The 19,804-nt window shown below is 48.8% G+C and overlaps 1 protein-coding gene across 1 annotated transcript; it reads right to left on the reverse strand.

Annotated features, from left to right (window-relative positions):
• Nucleotides 1-644: 644 nt before the first annotated feature.
• Nucleotides 645-18,317, reverse strand: TGFA (transforming growth factor alpha). Its single transcript, XM_060116947.1, has 4 exons — nt 18,178-18,317; nt 5,540-5,689; nt 2,624-2,733; nt 645-663 (listed from the first exon to the last, which is right to left on the reverse strand). The coding sequence occupies exons 1-4, from the start codon at nt 18,315-18,317 to the stop codon at nt 656-658; spliced, it is 408 nt and encodes a 135-aa protein (XP_059972930.1). The 3' UTR covers nt 645-655.
• Nucleotides 18,318-19,804: the final 1,487 nt, after the last annotated feature.

Consider the following 19,804-nt stretch of genomic DNA (forward strand, 5'->3'; position numbering starts at 1 on the left):
ATAACACCATCATCCATCTAATAAATAAGAAGTTATCTCTGAGGGCGGCAACAGCTCGGGAAGGTCTTCAACATCATGTGTCTGTGGAAGACATCGGGCTGGCTGAGGGTTTTGTGGACAGAGGACAGACATGGCTCCTCTTACACTGGTGTCTTCACGTAGCAAAAAGCAGTTATGCCTTTGTCCACCTTCTTCCCCCATAAGCGGTAAGAAAAAAACTGTAACAACTATAGGAATCTCCAGTGTCAGGCAGGATGGAGACTGTTGTGGGGAGATGGGCCCATTAAAAAAAGCACAGCCTGGCATCCGTGACTGGCAGAACACACCTACACACACCTGGACGCAGATGCCAACGCACACACCTCATTAGGTAAACAGGAGGTCCACCCCATGCCGTTCATTTCTGACCAGTCTTTAGACTGTGGTCCACTTATTTCTTCTCCAGGTCACACTGGATAACCCCAAGCAGACAGAGTTGTGGACAGAGTTTTGAGTGAAGGCCCACAAAAGACAAAAAGCCCACACAGGCGAGGGCAGGCAGAGTAGGAAAGGTCTGCTGGCCCGTCCCAGGCAGCCCTCGCCGTGCCATCCTCAAGAAGCTCTTTCTTTCTCAGGCTGCCACAGGCCATTTGGCAGAACTCCTCCTCTGGGCTCTTCAGACCACTGGAAAGAAGGAAAAACAGGTTAAGCTCTGCAGGCCAGACCCCAGCCAGGCTGGGAAAACTGGCTTCGGACAGAAACTTGGGGATGCACCAGCCAAAGTCACCAGGTTCTTTTGGGCGGACAAGTCCACCTTCTGCTGGTTCAACCTCAGGGGCAGAAGCTCCTGAAACTGCGCTTTTGGCGCCAAAGGAAACAAGAGAATGGGGATGTGCGCTGTCATGAGGGCCTTTATTCAACTGGAGGTGATTCAACCTCGTCTGCGGCCAGTTCCCTCATCAGGGGTGGCTTAGTGGGCAGCTCATGAGCTGGTCAGGGCTCTGGCAGCAGAATGGCTTCCCCCGAGGCTATATAAGAATGGGTGGGAACCATTGTTGCTCAATGGGTGGGCCCTGAGGGTATCCTCTGTGCCTGTCACGGGGAGGCAGCGTGTACCCATTCCCCAGGAGCTCCTGAGTCCAGCCCAGCCTGGACATCTTCCTGCTCTGGCCCCTCCCATGGTTCCTCTGGAGGTGGGAAGGTACCTGTCAACTCAAGGAGAGGGGCGTCAGCCTTGGTGGCCATCTCTGGAAGGCCAGATCCATCCCCAGGTTCAAAGCTAACATTCTCTCAAATGTGGGTAGGGGAGAAGTGACATTAACAAGAAATTTACTCTATCCTAAATGACTCTGCCGAGGTGCAGACCGATTGCACAAAATCTACTACAAATTTTCTTTAAAAGGCATACACAGTTTTCCTATTGGTGCTAAAAGACAAAACAAAAATATTTATCTTCATTAGCTCAATGGATGGTCCCCTGAGGTAGTGGAGATGTGAGTGGGGCCTTCAGAGGACTTGGGTCTCATCCTAGCTCCCCCAGGGACTCAGGGAGGCACCCATGCAGGCCTTTGGCAGACTCAGTTTACCCACACCCTCCTCCTTAAGGCTATCGTGAGGATTAATGAATCAGCACCTTCCTAAATCAAAAGAGCTGCTCATGCACAATTACCATGGCTCTTGAAATGAAGACCAAGTGAACGGCGCTCCGGGGCCTTCAGTTCCCTCCAGGTCAGATCACCAGGAGGCCTAATGAACATGGCAGCATTCCAGCTTCCCAGGCGCTTTTCTTCCTGTCTTCTCCATGCAACCGTGAGCTTCTGGAATGCTGACTGTGCTACAGCCATACCACTCTGAACGCGCCCGATCTCGTCTGGAATGCTGACTGTTTACTAGAGAAGGACACCCCCAGGTGGACGAGTCTGGGGTGATTGTCTCCTGATCCACTACTTCCTAAAAAGGAACTCTAAGTTTCTGACAGGCTTTGTGGGTCAACCCAGCGTTCCAGAAACTTGTTCACGTGAGACTTTTCAGAGCCTGTCTGGATATATTTGCTATTTGACTCAAGGAGCCCTGAGCAAGGGATGCTCGGATGAGGGTTCCTGAGATGTGAGTTTGGCCTCATATCCAGATGTCCAATCTTTTTTGTGGATGTTGGAGAAAATATTCAAGCAACAATGGTAAACTGAATGAAGATCACAGGATTCTAAGAGTTTAGAGTCCTTCAAGACCTTCTACAGGCCAAATCTCTCATTTCACAGAGGGGAAAGGGGAGATGATTTCTCAAGGGAAAGAGAATGAACATCTGTTGAATGTCTACAGTCTGTGACACACTAGGTACTTTATATCAGTACTTATTCAATTTGCACAACATCTTTTTAACAAGAAAACCAAGGCTCAGAGAGGTTAAGTTACTTGTTAAAGGTCACACAGTCACCAGTAAGGGTAAAAGAGCTCCCTTCTGAGTAAAACACACATTAGAATAAACTAAACCTGACTCGGTAGGATGAATATCCTCTTCTTTTTCTCCCTTCTTTCTGCTTCATCCTCTAAGAACTTCTGCCCTGACCTGGAGAAGGTGGTCCTTTTCTCTGCCCAGTAGTGTCTCCCGAGGGAAAAAGGCCTTTCCTTGAGGCAGCCCTCTTACCTGTTTCTGAGTGGCAGCAAGCAGTCCTTCCCTTCAGGAGGGCACTGGGCTTCTCGTGCCGGCAGATGAGGGCCCGGCACCATTCACAGTGTTTTCGGACCTGGCAGCAGCTGCAAAGGCGCAGAGAACACGGTCTTGGCAGAAGCCTGGCAGGGGTGCCCAGCTGGTGCGGCGTCTGCCCGAGGAGCCTGCTGGGCAGCTCTGGGCTCTAACCCAGCCTTCCCATGGGGCGTCCGGAGGGAGAGACACAGCAGGGGGCTGAGGGCTTTGCAGGGTGGTGGCCTTTGGGGCAGGAGCTGGCCACCTGCGAGAGGACCTGTTGGCCGCCCCAGAGGACCAGCCTCATTCGGCTGCTCTGCTCTGGGCTGGCAGGGTAACCTGGCAGGCAGGTACCTGGCTCCAGCTGATAGAGGGGACCGGTCCCCCGCCGGAATGCTTGCTCCATAAAGCAGCAGTTGGGTAACTCCAGAAATGCTGCAGCAGCTTCAGAACCGCTGTCAGGACTGGGCCAAAGCCACCACTTCAGGCTAGCCAGGGCTGGGAGGGCTAGGGACGGGGTCATCCATCAGGAATTGCCAGCAGAAAAGCTGGGACTGTGGGTGGGCTGCAATGGACCCACGGAAGGAATGGAAGAATAAATCATGCATCTCCGTGGCTTCGAATCTTTTTCTGAGGACTAACATTCTCTAGTCGTGGCAAACTCATCCTCTCAGTGAACCCAAAACCCGGAGTCCTAAAGCATCAGGACCATGAATGCTCCGGCCTCCCTCTGTGGGCAGGAATGAACAGTCTGCAGAGTTAGCACAAAAAAGGAACCAGAGAACCCAAGAGAAGGGCAGAAAAGAAAGCACTAAGACATTAATTACCTACAGACACTGATGGTTGTTTCCCTTGGGATAGCATGGAGGACTGTTTCCACTCATTCTAACCCTAAGGTATATGTAACCTATACATCCAGTGTCTGGGGCTGGGAGGGGTCTCCTGGCTGACATGAGCCTGGAAACAGATGAGGAAACAAGCCTGTTGCTGTGCTTCCCTGTTGGAGCCTGGTGACATTTCATGATCCCCACCCCAGCTCCTCTCTCTCGCACTGCCCCAGGAGGGTTACTAGAACCCCTGAGTCTTTGGGCAGCAGAGCTGAGAAGGGACCCTGGGACATTTCTGCCCAAGCTGATTCTGCCAGGGGTGGCCAGAGCAATCTCCCGGGCCTGGGTCCCTCCTGAGCCACAGAGTCCGGGTTGGGACCAGCTCACCCCATGCGAGAGGGACCTAGGCCTTGACTCCAGATCTATCGGTGACTGCTGTCTTGCTGTCACCTAGCCAGGAGGGCTTGCCTCAGTCACTACCCAGACAGGAATGGCCCAGGGCAGTGAGATCAAGGCCTCTAGGTCCCTCTGGCATGGGATGAGCTGGTCCCAACCAACTCTGCCACTCAGGAGGGACCCCGTGCCCCGGCAACCAGCAGTCTGGCGGGGGCTTGGTCTCTCAGGGATTCTGAACTTGATCTCTGGCAAGGATGGGCTTGGAAAGGACAGAGGAGAGATGTGATGGCCGCCTCCCTGGGAATTCCTCCCTGGGAATCAGAGAGGCTTCCCAGGTACCCTGGGTTGTTTCTGTCTTCAGATAACATGGCAAAATGAGCTTTTCCCTCCCCCTGGGGAGGCCCACGTGGGCACCGAGTCTTGTTCCTACGGCTCTGGGACACTCCTGGCCACAGAAACAGGACTGTGGGAGTGATGGGCGCCCCCACATAGCCAGCCGGCCATGAGAATCGAGGCTAGTGGTCATTAGGTTGCTCCTGCTTCCCCAGGGGGTCTTCACAAGTAGCAGAACCTGAGCTATGCCCCAACCTGCAAACATGTTTTCCCAAGACACATGGGAGTAGAGCAGCCCAGCTGAGACTTCATTCCTCACCCTTAACACTGGCTTGATCCAGGAGGATGTGAGTGGGCTGCGGCTACTGTCAACAAGCTGGGGCTCTAGGGGCACCCCGTTCATTCCCAGAACCAGGAGTGTGTGCTTTAGATGCTCCAACAGCAGCAGCCAATAAACAAACGGGACGGAGACTCTTATTTATCTGTCCAAAACCCAGGCAACCCCAGAGGGCTCAAGCCTGGCTTCCTGCGGGAACACGCACTGCTTCCTCCAGGCCTGGCTAGAGGGGCCTGTCTACTTACTGTTTCCACCATGAGCTACTCTACGCTGAGCTAACCGCAGCCTTTGGCCAGTCTGTCGATTTCTTGTGTGTGTCCAATTAGGTAGCATACTCTGAGGGCTTGCTCTGTGACTTAAGAGGTCTCCAGATATTTCCAGGGAATAAATCTGGCCAGATGCTGGAAATACAGCCCTAGGGCCTCTCCCTTTGAAGAGCAGTCCAGTCGGGAGATATGGGCAAGCAAAGGAGGCTAAGAAACACCGGGAAAAGGGCTCGGTTGGTCTAGGGCTCAGGAAGGCTTCCTGGAAGATGCCAGGCAGAGACTGAGTTTCGGAGGAGGAGGAAGAGGGCAGAGAAGTAGAGAAAAGGGGAGGCCTGTCATAACAGCAACAGTGGCTTTACGATTCGCGAAGTGCCTTCTGTGGAGAGGAAGCGAGGCCGCTACTGCCCACGGGAGGCTGGGAGCCGTTTCTAGTTCCCTCTGGAACCCCCGCACATCCCCATGATGATGGTGAAGGCTCCAAGCCCACAGCAGAGAGAGAGCACCTTTGGTTCTGCTTCCAATGGGGCACCTCCCAGGATGTGTGGTGCAGACCTGCCAGGATGTGTGCCTTTCACACAACTTGGCTGTCACCAAAGTTCCTCTTTGCTTTGCTAACACTAATCAGACATCACAGCAGTAAACTGTCGTGGTGGCCCTGTTATGGCCCCGGGGGGGCCTGCAGGTGGGGGTCCCGGCCTCAGGGGTAGCAAAGACTCACTGTATCAGCACACACGTGATGATGAGGATGGTCAGGGCCACGATGGAGACCACCACCAAGGCGGTAATGGCCTGCTTCTTCTGGCTGGCGGCCACCACGGCCAGGAGGTCCGCGTGTTCACAGCGTGCACCGACGTACCCAGAGTGGCAGCTGAGGAAGACAGGAACATCAGCGTGCTCTCCAGGCAGAAGTCGCATTCTCCCCACTCCCCAGGAAGGCTGGGCCGGAGGGGAAAAGCCCAAAGGGGCCCCTCCAGCCTTTGCTATTGGAGGCAAAGGCATCAGCAGAATTTCTCCTACTCCCCTGCACAGGCTCCTCTTGTTTGGAGAACAAGGGATAACTCACCAGCTTATCATCTGAGGGGAAGGTGCTGCTGAGGCACTTCGTTATTACGGTAACTGTGCCAAATCCCGGGGGAGTGAGGAGGGCGGCAAGTGTGTCCAAGACACGAAGCTCATTTTGGCAGTTCATAAAAATCCAGGTTATTTTTAAACTAAATGTGTGTACTCAGAATTCCTAGTGATGAGAGAAAGACAACATGCTAAACCAGCAGGAGACAAAGACTGTGGTTTGCTTTTTTATCTTCTTCATCAAGTTTAATTAGTTCTGCAGACATCTACCAGGTGGGCCGTGTACTGGACTAGAGGCCAGCACCACTATCTGGTATCACAGCTGGCCTCTCTCCGCTAGAGGATTAGTAAGGGCACAAATGTTTATGAACATGCATGTAGCCTGTAAAGGGCAATACCAACACAAGGGGATAGTATTACTTGTATTGCTACTATTCAGAGACTCTTTGGCATCAATCATTTCCGTAGCGGCCTCCTCCTAAGAGCTGACGGCTGAAGCTGCTTCTTCCACGTAGCCCTCACCTATGCTAAAACTCCCCCCACCCAGATTCTGGCTGGGGCCACAAGGGGTTCTTGCATGGTGATTTCTCAGGACATGTTCTAGGCATAAGGAAGCGATGGTCATTTTCTGATGCAGGCCCTTTTTTTTTTCCCCCGCCAAGCATATGATTCTTCTCAGTAGAAGACACTTAGCTTACACACAGGTCCCTTTGTCTGGGGTGACTTTTTTATTGTAATAAAAATGTTTGATCACCACTGCCTTCTCAGGTGGAATAGCTTCCTTCCCACAGGGGACTTCCTTGAGGGGCAGTCTTGCACCAAACATCACACTGGATTTAAAGGTTTTTGTCCCTCCCCGTCACCCTTCGGACAGGACAATGATAGTTAAACATTTTTTTTAAGAGTCTACCTTTTGATGAAATAGCCAGACTGTCACCTTCACTTTTAGATTAAAAGGCTTTGGAAAGGCAAGGAAAATGAAGGGGGATTAAGGGTCCTGGTATGCCTGCTCTCGTGCAGGGCCAGCCCCAGGGGCGTTGCATTTGTGATTCCCTTAAACCTGGGCTCCCGGGCTGCCAGACCCCACATGCCAGAAGGAGTCACAGGACAAATATAGTGCATTTTCCTGGAGTACAGGTTTTGCTCAATGCTAGCACAAATTGAATCATTTTCAGGTACTGTATGGGTTTAAGGTTATGGCAAACAGGAGATACTGCAAAAATGGCTGCTTAATTAAGGCTACAACCTGGGATACCAGAACATATAGCTTCTGTCTTTAATGCTGCTTAATGGAAAAGTCTCTCATTGGTGTTCTTTATCCCAAAGCCCAACTGTTACGTACCTCCTTTAAAGATATTCTTTAGTTTGAATTCTTTTGTCTGAACTTGCTTTTCTGTTAGAGGTTAGTTGACATTTGACACATGTTTTCTCATTTAGTCTTTGCACAGAAAAGTCAAGTCACTTGCCTGTGCCCACCCTGCCAGGGAAGAGAGAGAAATCCATTCCCCAGGTCTGCTGACCCCAGGGTCCGGGTTCTTGCTCACTCAGCAGGGCTGCTGCCCCTGCATACTATCTGGGGATTGTGATGAGAATGCCGCAGATTCAGCTCTTGATTAAATCTGGCTTTTGGTTTAGCCTCCAATCTTGAAAGTGTAAAGGAGATTTGAGGTTTTAGGTTCAACAAGGGTGCAAAGGGTTTGCAGTCTTCAGTTAGTAAGGAAGCTGGGGAGGGCCAACTGGGATGGAAAATGCCATGCAGAGTTCTCTTCAGACCCGAGGAGGAGAGAGCAGGCTCCAGAGAGGAGGAAGATGCAGGAGCTCTGGCAAGAAGACGTTGTTTGAAAAAGGATCTGGACCACAGACGTGTGAATAAGAACACAGACTCTCACAGACTTTGGCTAGGAGGGCGATGACTGGGGGCTAGGAAACAGGGGCAAGTTTGCTTTTGTTTGGTCTTAATAACAAAATCATTTTGAGGGCAAATTCAGGGAACAGCTCAGCCTGTAGGCTGGGGAGAAAACAAGGCGCTGGCCCCTTCCCAGTAGGGGGGAAGCTGACGGTGGACTGAACTTGAGACTGAGAGGCGATAAGCAACAGGCACAGGTGATGCACAAATTGAAGCTGTGGGTGTCTACAGTGAATCCTGCACAGGGTCCCTCCTCCAACCCATCCTGAATATTCACCCTGCACCCGGATGGCTCCCACCTGGGTTGCGGGCTTACTCCATTTGGTATCCAACACTCCTTATCTGCAGGACCCTAATCCACCCCCTCTACTTTATCTCCAGTCACCTAAGTTTCAGCCAACCCAAGAAGTCCCCCCACCCCCAATGTCAACTAAACTAGTGCCTAGCACATAGGCACTCAAGAAATGTTGGCCTGTGAATGAATGAATGAATGAATGACTACCTTTCCCTTGCCCATCTCAGCTCCTGCCACCTTCTCTGCCTGGAATATTATTCCTCACTTTCTTCCTCAAACTCCATCTCAAAGCCCACATTCTCCAAGAAGATATAATTTAAAGACTCACTCATTCATTTGCCCAGTCATCCATCCATCCATTTTCCATAGCTCTTTCTATGGCTCTCCCTAGCCTCTCCTTCTCTGAAGGCCCTTAGGACTATGCCCACCTCTCTGACTGCCTCTCCCACCAGCCTCACTTTAGGCCAGCCTCCAGGCTCCTGCAGGCAAGACCTAGCTCTACAAAAACTCTGGTGAACCATAGAACAGAAGAGGGTTGGGGAGCCTGGGCTTTGGGATGGATTGTTAGATGTCTAACCAGGAGTTGCAGTCAAGCCAATGAGACTTCTCTGTAGCTGGGTGTTAGTCTGCTTCCTCCTAGGGAAGGGTAGTGTGATGAGGATTTGCACAGCCATTCGTGAAAGGTCCAGGCTATAGGAAGAGCACCCCAGGAGGCAATTTCACCCAGCTAGAGATGTTCCTACTCTAACCTGCAGGCCCTGGGAGAGGAGGATTCTAACACCTCCTCAACTGCTTTGTTCTGGAAACCCCATAAATTAACAAATCAATGCTGGGGACTCTAAGAAATCCCATTTAAATAAAATAGTGGGAGCTTAGTGCTAATTACATTACCTTATCAACGAAGGCTATGCTAAACTCCTACATGAACTATCTCTGTTAATCCCAACAATGACTACCGCATGTGAGGTCTGGGCTGCTGTTTACCTTGTTTTACAGATGGGGGCGGGCAGATTCGGGAGTTAAAAACCTAAGGATCTCAACTGTGAAGGAGATCTTTCTCGGGTAATGCAAATTAATCCTGAAGATACTACTCTGGGATAGTGATTCAATGGCAAACTCACAAACTGCACAGCAAAAAGGAAGAGGGGTGGCTGATTGCCCCATAAAGAGGTCTTCCTGCTGTGGGTGTAGCAAGTTGCAAAGATGCCCCCAAACAGTGCCGTCTTAACTCACTAGGGAAGATAACCCTCTAGGCTGGGTCACATTTTGCTGACTTTCCATGTTCTTCCTGCCATGTGTGTTCTGGGCCCTTTACAACCAGCCTGGCCTCAGTACTGCCCCGGCAGAGGTCTTTCCCATTAGGAAAGTCTTCAGGCCAAAAAGATGCCTCTGTCCCCTTAGTGTCACAGCTGTAAACACTCAAACCCCAGTCTCGTTGAGTTAGGGACCTCAACTTGCTTCTGAATGAAAACTTCCCCAGTGAGGCATGGGGAGCTCCTGGGTTGCTGCCTAATACACGAGACTCCAGGTCATGGCCTAGGTGAGCTCCAAGAAGAGCAAGTCTTAGCACCAAGCAGCCCAACTGCAGCTGGGAGGCAGAACAGCCTGTGGTCCAGATACTTGAGCTTCTCCCAGGACCTCCCAGATCAAAATCTCTCTGAAAATGGGGCCCGGGTGTCTTAAAGAAAAGGCCGAAGGTATTCTGATGAAGCCCGAGTTGAAAGCCACCATGAAGGTTTACCAGTGAACTCAACTCTGGCTGCCCATTGGAATGGCCTGGGGAGCTTGAAAAAATCCTGATGTCCAGGCCACAGCCCAGGCCAACTAAATCAGAATCCCTGGGAGTAAGGCCTGGGCATCAGCATTTTTAAAGCTCCCAGATGATTCCAATGGGTAGTCAAAGTTGAGAACACAATTTAGACTTTCTGGCCTTGGGGTGGAGGGAGGTCCTTTCTTCTCCCTAGTCGACTGTAATACAGGGATGCTTCTCAGTTGCTCCTTACTAGGCGGGGAGCAAGAAAAGGTTTGGTGACATACATTTAAAAAAATTTCCCAAGCTTCTACTAATATTAGACTTAATTACACAATTAATTTAGCATAAGTCACACAATGAGGGGAAAAGTCACCTCACCTGGTCACAAATGAATCACGCTTGACTCAGCTGCTGTCTCTACCTCAGGTAGGCACTGCTTCCCACCTGGCTGTACATTAGAATCACCTGGGAAGCTTTGGAGACTGCCGGGGCCATGGTCATACCCTTGGAGATGCCCATCCAATTGGTCTGGGCACCCAAGTGACTCTAATGTGTGACCAGGCCTGAAAACCACTGAGGTAGAAGGTCATTTAAGGACACAGAATCAAGAACCAACAATTCAAAATCTGCCCCTCCCCCTTCCCCTCCCTCTCTTGCCCGTCTCTCTCTGGGCATTTCCCCAGGGTGGGAGCTGTACAGTGGGCCCTCTCATTCAGGTGCAGGAGAAATGGGAGATGCAGCACCTCTGTTTAAGAAAGGAGTCTGAGCAAAATAGGAATTTTTCTATCACGAAGGGGAATGGCACATGTGTAAGCCTGAACATTTTCTTATAACATTTGACCATTCAACTTTATCTGTCGAGAGTGGATATCGTCAAACACAGGACTCTGGAATGCTGATTCTGTCTTCATAATTCTGAAAATGAGGCTCTGGAATCACATGTAAGCTGTTTCCCCCAGATAAGAATAAAAAAGAAAGAAGTACTGAAGAAAGAAAGGAAAGAGTGTAGCACAGGAGGGGCAAGGAGCTTGTCTGAGCTGCAGGAGCCACCGTGGCTGAAGATGAAAGGCAATGGGCTCCAGCCAGGCGAGTCCCTGAGACCTTCTCATTTTTGTTACTGATTCAGTTTGGAGGTTGCTTTGGTGCTTTTCTTAGGAGCAAACTTTGTGGCTTAGGCCTCCTCATTTTAACAAGAATTAAATGATCAATGATATGCCTTTCTCTCTCCTCTGCTGAGGGTCTTCAGACCTTCTAGTCCTGTCCAGTTGCTCAGTTTTTCCCCTAAGTCCCTTTTGTACCTGGTTCACAGTGCCTTTTAAAATTTTAAAGAAATAGGATAATGCATGTAGAGCTGTGCTCTTATAAGTGTTTTTTTTTTCCTTAAGGAAAATGTTCTCCAACTAGAGAAAGAATGTTTCTAAGCAAATTGGAAAGAACATACATCACAATATAATAGAACAGAAAGACAAAGAAAAGTCCACATTGTTGCACACTCTACCACCTCAACTGGCAGTCTGATTGACAAGGAGTTCTTCTGGACTACTTCTATGTAGTTTTTAACATAGTTAAGGTTTTTAAAAAATACGATTTTGCATCCATTTCTCATTTAACATCTCTTCACCATTTTACTCTGTCATTAGAAAACTGCAGAAGTTGTTTAAAATGGTTGTAAATTAATTTATACACGAGTTGCTTCACTGAACCCTTACCATTTAGGCTGTATCCAATTTTGATATCATAAACAATGCCAGGGGATTATCTTTGTGTACACATTTTGTTTGCATTTGAGATTACTTCCTCAGGACAGGATCCCGCAAGTGGGCACAACATGGTACAGACTGTGGAGCCAAACTGTCATTCGTTTGAATCCCATTCCCCGCGTAGTGCCTGTGTGATCTTGAGCAAGTTACTCAACCTCACTGTGGCGCTCATTCTGCATCCTTAAAACGTGATAGTAATAAAACTTACCTCAGAGAGTTATGAGCATTAAATGAGTTAACATCTTGTGAAGTGCCTGACACAGAGGAAGGGCTGTACGAGTGCCAAAAATGTAAATAAAAGGATGGGAGCATTTTCAAGGCTCTTGAGAGACACTGTCTTCATAAACAATGGTGTTCTCTCTGGCAGAGTGCTCTGATATTTAGCCACGCCTTTTGGCACAGGCCCCGAGATAAAGTTTTTAATATGGGGGCCAAGAACCAAGGTGACCAAGGGCCAGGGACCATGGTTTTAGAAAAACGTTTATACCAACTTGCCTTTAACATGGAGAAAATCCATAGGGCTGTGGTGGGAGTAGGGACACTGAGTCGCAGGACACCTGTATTGGGTTTACCCATTTTTGGCTTCAAGAACTGGATTTACCAAGTCCTAGAACCTCTCTGCTTGGGGCGCTTGGGAGGAGTGGGCTGGAGGGAGTAGGGGCTTCCTCATCGTACAGCTCTGGGTTCCATGGTCTGCCCAACTTTCACTGCTTCTTCAGCAGGACTTGGATCCTTCAGCTGTGGTGATGGCAACAATGTGCTGTTCACAATGGTGATCGTGCTGATGGTGGCTGTTCTTATGCTCTGCTAGGAACTGGGCTTCAATATTCTCTAATGTGCTAAGAGAACTTTCCGTGATGATTCGACAGATGAATGGATAAAGATGTGGTACATATATACAATGGGATACTACTCAGCCATAAAAAAGAACAAAAGAAGCCATTTGCAGCAACATGGATGCAACTAGAGATTATCACACCAAGTGAAGTAAGTTAGAAAGAGAAGGCAATATCATATGACATCACTTATATATGGAATCTAAAATATGGCACAAATGAACCTATCTATGAAACAGAAACAGACTCACAGACATAGAGAACAGACTTGTCTATTGCCAAGGGGGATGGGGAGTGGGGGACAGATGGATTGGGAGTTTGGGGTTAGTAGATGCAAACTATTACACATAAAATAAACAACAAGGTCCTACTGTATAGCATAGGGAACTATAGTCAGTATCCGGGGATAAACCATAATGGAAAAGAATATAAAAAAGAATGTATATATATGTATAACTGAGTCACCTTGCTGTACAGCAGAAATTAACACAACACTGTAAACCAACTATACTTCAATAAAAAAATAAATTTAAGAAGAACTTTCTGCGATGATGGAAATAGTGTCTGTATGTGTGCTGTCTAATACAGTAGCCACTAGCTCCCTAGAGGTACTGAGTACTTGAAATGTGGCTAGTGAGACTGAAAAAAAATTTTATTGGAGTATAGTTGATTTACAATGATGTGTTAGTTTCAGGTGTACAGCAAAGTGAATCAGTTATACATATACATATATCCAATCTTTTTTTAGAGTCTTTTCCCATATAGGCCATTACAGACTATTGAGTAGAGTTCCCTGTGGTATACAGCAGGTTCTTATCTATTTTATATATCGAGTAGTGAGTATATGTCAATCCCAATCTACCAATTTATCCCTCTCCCTCGTATCCCCTGGTAACCATAAGTTTCTTTCCTACCTCCGTGGCTCTACTTCTGTGAAAACTAAATTTTAATTAATTAAATAAATTAAATAGCCACCCATGGCTAGTGGCTCCTGTCTTGGACAGCAAAAACCCTGCATGCATTATGGTCACTGGGTCCTCATTACAATCCTGAGAAGTACTAATCTTTCCATTTTATACACAAAGAAACTGAGGCTTAACGGTGCTAAGTCATTCAGATCTGTCTGACGTCCAAATCCATGCCTTTAACTGCTGCGTTATGCTGCCTGGTGTGTGGCCCTCAGTACCTGCTTCCGCTGTGGGTAGAGAGAGGGCGTTGTGGGTGAGTGATGTCTTAACGTCTTACCCCTACCCCCCACCACCTGCTGGTTACTGAGATGACAGTAGATCTACATAAAGTGGCTCAAGCACCAACAAGAAAACCACTCCCAATCCTGATCTCTCGGGAGGCGTGTTCTTGGTCACACAGGCAATCTGCTTGCGCACTAAAGGCGGTCACCCCTCTGGGTGTTTGACTCTGTTCAGATCCCACTGGAATGTACTGTGGCCAGAGCCAGGTGGAATGTTTTCCTTGGCTGACAGCAATGTGCTTTCACACTTTGCTGTGGGAAAGTCAGGGAGTTCAGTCACCGAGGGGCATTTTTGGGATAGGTGAGACACTTCGATGAGTTGTCACTGGCTGCCAACACAGGAACCCTGAAAACCTGTCACCCGGGTGGCTTCCTTCAACTGTTTTCCTTTGTTTGAAGGTTTCTGCAGGCAGCAGACCAAAGGTTTGCAGAATCTGCCTCGGGGCAAAAAAACGGTGTTTGAGTCCTAACCTTGCATTTCTATGGTTTTACTTACTACCTTTGGAAATTCTTTCCCTATTTGTTTTCTGAAGTGGTTGGCTCCTAGCAGGGATTTATTAAAGGGAGACCAAAGATACAATCTAGGGTTCATCTGAAGCATAAATGTTTCAGGATAATGTTCACTACCTTTGGTGATTTCTGACTAGTTATTTGTTTTAACTTTTTTTCCTTATCTCATATTTTAGTGTGAGATGTCATTTTAGTTCTCTGGAAACCTAAGGACTATTGTTCTTATGGAAAACAAAGCTTAAGAATGACAGTATTTCAGAAAGAGCTCCCTCTTTTCGGACTATAATCTTGGGCCCCTGTGGGTTTTCCTGTAAGGCCGTGACTGACACGGCCTTAACTTCAAGGTATGTCAGTTTTATTGACAAGGATGAGTGTGTCAGCTCCCTAAAGCTGGGGTAGTTCTAAGAGCGGGGACAGCATGTTTTGCTTTCTCTGCGTGGACTCACAGTTTTTGGTCTGGTGGGGATGAATGAATTAGAACATTCTTCTATGTACTGTAAATACAAAAAAGTATAAGGCGTGGTCCTGCCCTCACTGAGCTTACAAGCTCATGTGGCGGCAGAAGTGAGCAAAGCAGGCTGGCGTGAGCAGAACAGAGCAGGCAAAAGGAATGACTGGGGACCGACTTTGGCTTCAGTGTTGGGGACCAGCAGGAAGAGGTGGAAACTGGGGAACTGCGGGGTGGGGGGGCAGGCTGTGTTCCAGAGAAGCTGGGTGTCTGCCTGGAGATGTAAAACCTGACTTCCAAAATGTGGACAGCTAATTACAACAACCAAAGCACAAGGCAGACTCATCTACCATGGTATGAAACGTGCCTGTGGGCTGAATACCACCCCTGGGCCGCCAAGATCCAGCGGGGAAACTGAGGTAAAGAGGCGGTAAAGGCTCACGTGGCCACGCCTCCCCACAGATGGTCAGCTTTCCCACACTGCAGCAGGGTCTCCGCTGATTCTGCAGACCCTGCCCTCAGCCCACAGGAAGGATTCATTGAGAGTCTGTGCTGAGGGTAACGAGTGTAGGAATGACCCTGACCTTCCTCTGGAGGAAGGTTTACCTGCAGGGGGAAGGTGCCAACACCTTTCCTGGAAATAAGAGCTATTTGAGGGGAACTCTGTGAGGCTGAGACAGAATGCCCTCAGGATCAACAGCTGAGAACATGGGTTTCGGGGTTGGAATTGATGGGACTGAACCCCAGCTCCACCACTTATGGGCTCTGGGGCTCCGGGCAAGTCGCCTCACTTCTCTCAGCCTCAGTTTTCTCATTTACACAATAAGGGCAAGAATCTCTACTTGAGAGGGAAGCTGGGAGGATGGGAGGACTCCATGAGTCACTGTATGTGGAGTGCTGGGAGCCAGGCCCGGCACACAGTTACAGCTTTTACGGAGAGCTTACTATTATTATTAACAGTAATAGTTAATAATTACTGGCTAGTTCTTTGTTTTATGGGGATGAGTGGGGAGAGAGACAGCCGGTCTTCCTGACCACCAGCACATAATGGTGTGTAAACGTGATGGACAGTGACCTCCCTGAGCCACGAGCGGGGCTTGGGACCTAGACTGAGCAGAACAAGGGACCCACCACCCCCTGCTCTCAGAAGGCTTCCGCCAGCAGAAGGGGGCTCGGCCCCAGGTAAGGTTACCTGCTGACCCAGGCTCAAGGCTTCCAGCTCTCAGAGTTTACAACAGTCCCTGATCTGGTGGAAAAACTGAACTTTGGACACACTTTTGATCAGAACTCCCCTCTCTCTCTCTCCAAAGAAGACCCCTCCCATCACATAGACCGGGGCAGCCTGAGGTCCCGGCACCGGGCACCGCTGGAGGGGAGAGGGCCTTCCGCCTGCTGCACTGCTAGGCTTCCTGAGATCTAGGCCAAGAAGCCACCCTTCCTTCAGGGCCAGTGTTTTTCCATAATGACCAGGCTGTGATCAAAAATAATCCCATCAGCCTCCCAGAGGCTCCTATGTGTATTTTAACAAGAATAATCATCATGAATGATGAGGACTATTGTCATCACTGTGCTTTGTATTTAGGGGTGGGGAGGGCTCTTGGCTCTGCAGACGTGGCCTGGGGGCCTCACCCAGGCCTCCCAGGAGGAAGGTGGCCAGTGTGCCTCTCCAGGCTTCAGAGGCACCCCGAGGGGCCTGCCCAGGCTCACACAGCTGCACCTCAGGAAGAGGAAAGCCCTACCCACCACCACGTACTGTGGCCGGTTTGCCCGGTCCCCAGTCTCTCCTGGGCTACTCATCCGATACCCTTAAGCGTCATGGTTAAGAATGCAGTTTTAGGAGCCAGACAGGCTGGGTCTGAATGTGAGCTCTGCTATGTGATCTGGGCACAACTTCTCTGTGCCCACCTCACGGGATCATCCTGAGGATTACAAGAATTAACACATGGATCATGCTTAGAATGATGCCTGGCACGAAGCAAAGCTCAATAAATGCTGGCTTTTATTAACATTTAGTATTATTGACTGGTATTATTAGTTTGGATCATATGAAATTGCTGACCTTTAACCGTTTTTGACCTATAAAAATGGCAACTTCATAGACATGGGTGGTTCTTAATGGGGGCAATTCTTCCTCTGCCCCCAAACCCACCCACCCCCATCCTGGGGGACATTTGGCAAGGTCTGGAGACATTTTTGCTTGTCACGACTGTTGGGGGGAGGTGATGCTACTGGCACCTAGTGGGTAGAGGCCAGGGCTGCTAACACCCTTCAGTACACAGGTGAGCTCCCACAGCAAGGGGTTACCCAGCCCCAAAGTCAACAGTGCCAAGGCTGGCTATGGGGCCACCTAACAGGACTCCACCACGCACAGATTTACTTCCCTGAAACACCCTTTCCCGTGACTGGCACAGCTCCCACTGCCTGGAGAATAAAGGCTCACTTCCAACAGGCTCCGGCTTCCAATTCATCTCCAATCTTGTCTCCTCCCTACTGTGGCCTCACTGACTGTAACGGCAGGTCCCCCAACACTTCAGGCCTGGAGCAACCTCTCTGCTCTCCCCACCAGCCAAACCCCGACACCTGCTCCGGGAAGCTTTCCTTATGGGCCTTTCTTGCCCAGTCGGGCTGACCATGGCAATCACCGGTGGCTCTTAATTAATGTGACTCCTGGGTCCCATTCCTGGAGATTCTGATTCAGGGGATTGGGGTGGGGTTCAGCTATGTTTTCAGAAGCAGCCCCGGGGGCTCAGGCTCAGCCTGAGGTGGCAAATGCCACGCCCTGGCCTGCATCTTTATTTCCAAGTTGTTTTGCTCTGTTACCACTCATGTACACCAACCCTCTGTTGTGCACTTCTGGCTTATTTTATTAGCTGGATGAGGGCAGAGACCTCATCTTAAGAGACTCCAGCTATTCAAAGGGTTCCAAACAAGTGCCTTGCCCTCCAGAAATTCTAAGTAGTGAATTAAACTTGAACCAAAATTAGGAGTTTGGGATTAACAGATATGCACTACTATATAAAAAATAAACAACAAGGTCCTACTGTAGAGCACGGGGAACTATATTCACTATCTGGTAATAACCTATAATGTAAAAGAATCTGAAAAAGAATATATTCTTTATATAAAAATATATAGAAATAACTGAATCGCTTTGCTGTACACCTGAAACTAGCACAACATTGTAAATCAGCTATACTTCAATTAAAAAAAAAGAAAAAAAATGTGAATCCAGGAATTTTCAGACTTTGTTGAACCCAGGAGTCACCTGAGGTGCTTGTTAAAAATGCAGATCCCCAGGCTCTAAACTCTAGGAGTTCTGCCTTAGTGGCTCTGGGCCAGGGCTCTGGAACCTGGATTTTTAACCAACTGGGTTTGAAGCAGGTGTCCCTTAGCCCACTGTTCTGATTCTCTAACACGTTGGCTCCAAGGCTCTCAGGGGCCTCTGGCATGGCTTCTGGAGGGAAGTGCTCTTTTAATGGGTTGCTGGCGCGTCTGCAGCCCCAGCACCCCAGAACCCCAGGAAACACTTACACACATGCTGGCTTGTCCTCCTGCACCAAAAACCTGCAGGTTCCATGGAAGCAGAACTGACTGTGGGAAGCTGGGCAGTCATTAAAATGGGACACCACAGCTGCGGCCACGGGCGGGTCTGCTGGGGAGAGAAAAGACATTCGGCTCAGATCCAAGGCATAACAAGACATCCCATGGGTCCACCCTACCGGACAGGGAGCCTGGATGGCTGGGGTTTCTGGTCTCTACCAGTACCTCCTCTTCAGCTCTAACTTTCTAACAGCCAGTACAGGACCAGAGATGCCTGCATTGTGAGCTTTCCAGTGGGGCTTTACTTATTTACTTAACTTTGTAGAAAACAAACAATCTTTCCAAAAGACTGAGTGTAATTCAGAGACACCAGAGCAATTTTACTTTTAAAGCCTGTTCCCCAAGAATGACCTGATTTTACTTTTGCAGAGTGATAGTGATGATTTTTTAAAAGATAGCCTTCATAAAAATCTGTTTTAAAGGTAGGAAACCGGGCTTCCCTGGTGGCGCAGTGGTTGAGAGTCCGCCTGCCGGTGCAGGGGACATGGGTTCGTGCCCCGGTCCGGGAAGATCCCACATGCCGCGGAGCGGCTGGGCCCGTGAGCCATGGCCGCTGAGCCTGTGCGTCCGGAGCCTGTGCTCCACAATGGGAGAGGCCACAACAGGGAGAGGCCTGCGTACCACAATAAATAAATAAATAAATAAATAAATAAATAAATAAATAAATAAATAAATAAAAAAAATTTAAAAATAAAGGTAGGAAACCGAAGAAAGGCACAAAAGAGTACTCTAAAGCCATTAACTTGATGCTGAGGAAGAATAATGATGCAAAAAGATGTTCATGATATATGACTGTAAGTGAACTAGTGCATTTCCAACGTGGTCTGTATAGTATGATTCTATTTAAACAAACAAACAAACAGAAATGTAGATGTGAAGAAGTCTGGGAAGGATTTACATGAACATGGTGGTAGGGCCTCTCTGGCCTCTCTAAGTTGATTTAGGCATGATCATGCTATGAAGATGACTTAATGCATAGAAGTCCACCCAGGAGCGGCACAGGCAGTACTGGGAAAGCCTTGATGGGGAGGGAGAGGCAGCAAAGTTGGGTCCACTCAGAGCCCTGGTACCTCTAACTCTCAAGGTTTTGGGGGCATCACCAAACCTCTCAGGCCAGCTGGAAGCACGGTCAGGAACCACACATGACCTAATGGCCAGCTCAAAGGGTACCACTTTGGATTTATTTTATTAGACTCCAATAGCCTTGTTTTGTCCAAATAACCCTTGAGACATAGTAGATAGCAATTTCAAGATGGCGTGATAGATGTTTCTGTTGCATCTTTCAGGGGGCCCTCTTATATTTTGTGTTTTGGGCATTTGGGGAGTGGGTCTTTCTCAAGTATTTTTGGGGGAAAAAACTATGTGCTTGGAGTTCTTGCTCTTTGAGTGAATTAAGCCCCAATTTCATATTGTGGGATTTTTGACCACCACGAAATAGTAAACTCATGTTGCTCTCTGTTGCTTCCAGAAGAGTCATAATTTTGGAAACCTCGTAATTCCAGTGGAAAAAGCAGAGGCTAAAAATATAGCAGAGTCCATGATGCAGAGGGTGAGAGGG

Source organism: Mesoplodon densirostris, chromosome 14, assembly GCF_025265405.1.
Source record: "Mesoplodon densirostris isolate mMesDen1 chromosome 14, mMesDen1 primary haplotype, whole genome shotgun sequence".
Classification (NCBI taxonomy): domain Eukaryota; kingdom Metazoa; phylum Chordata; class Mammalia; order Artiodactyla; family Ziphiidae; genus Mesoplodon; species Mesoplodon densirostris.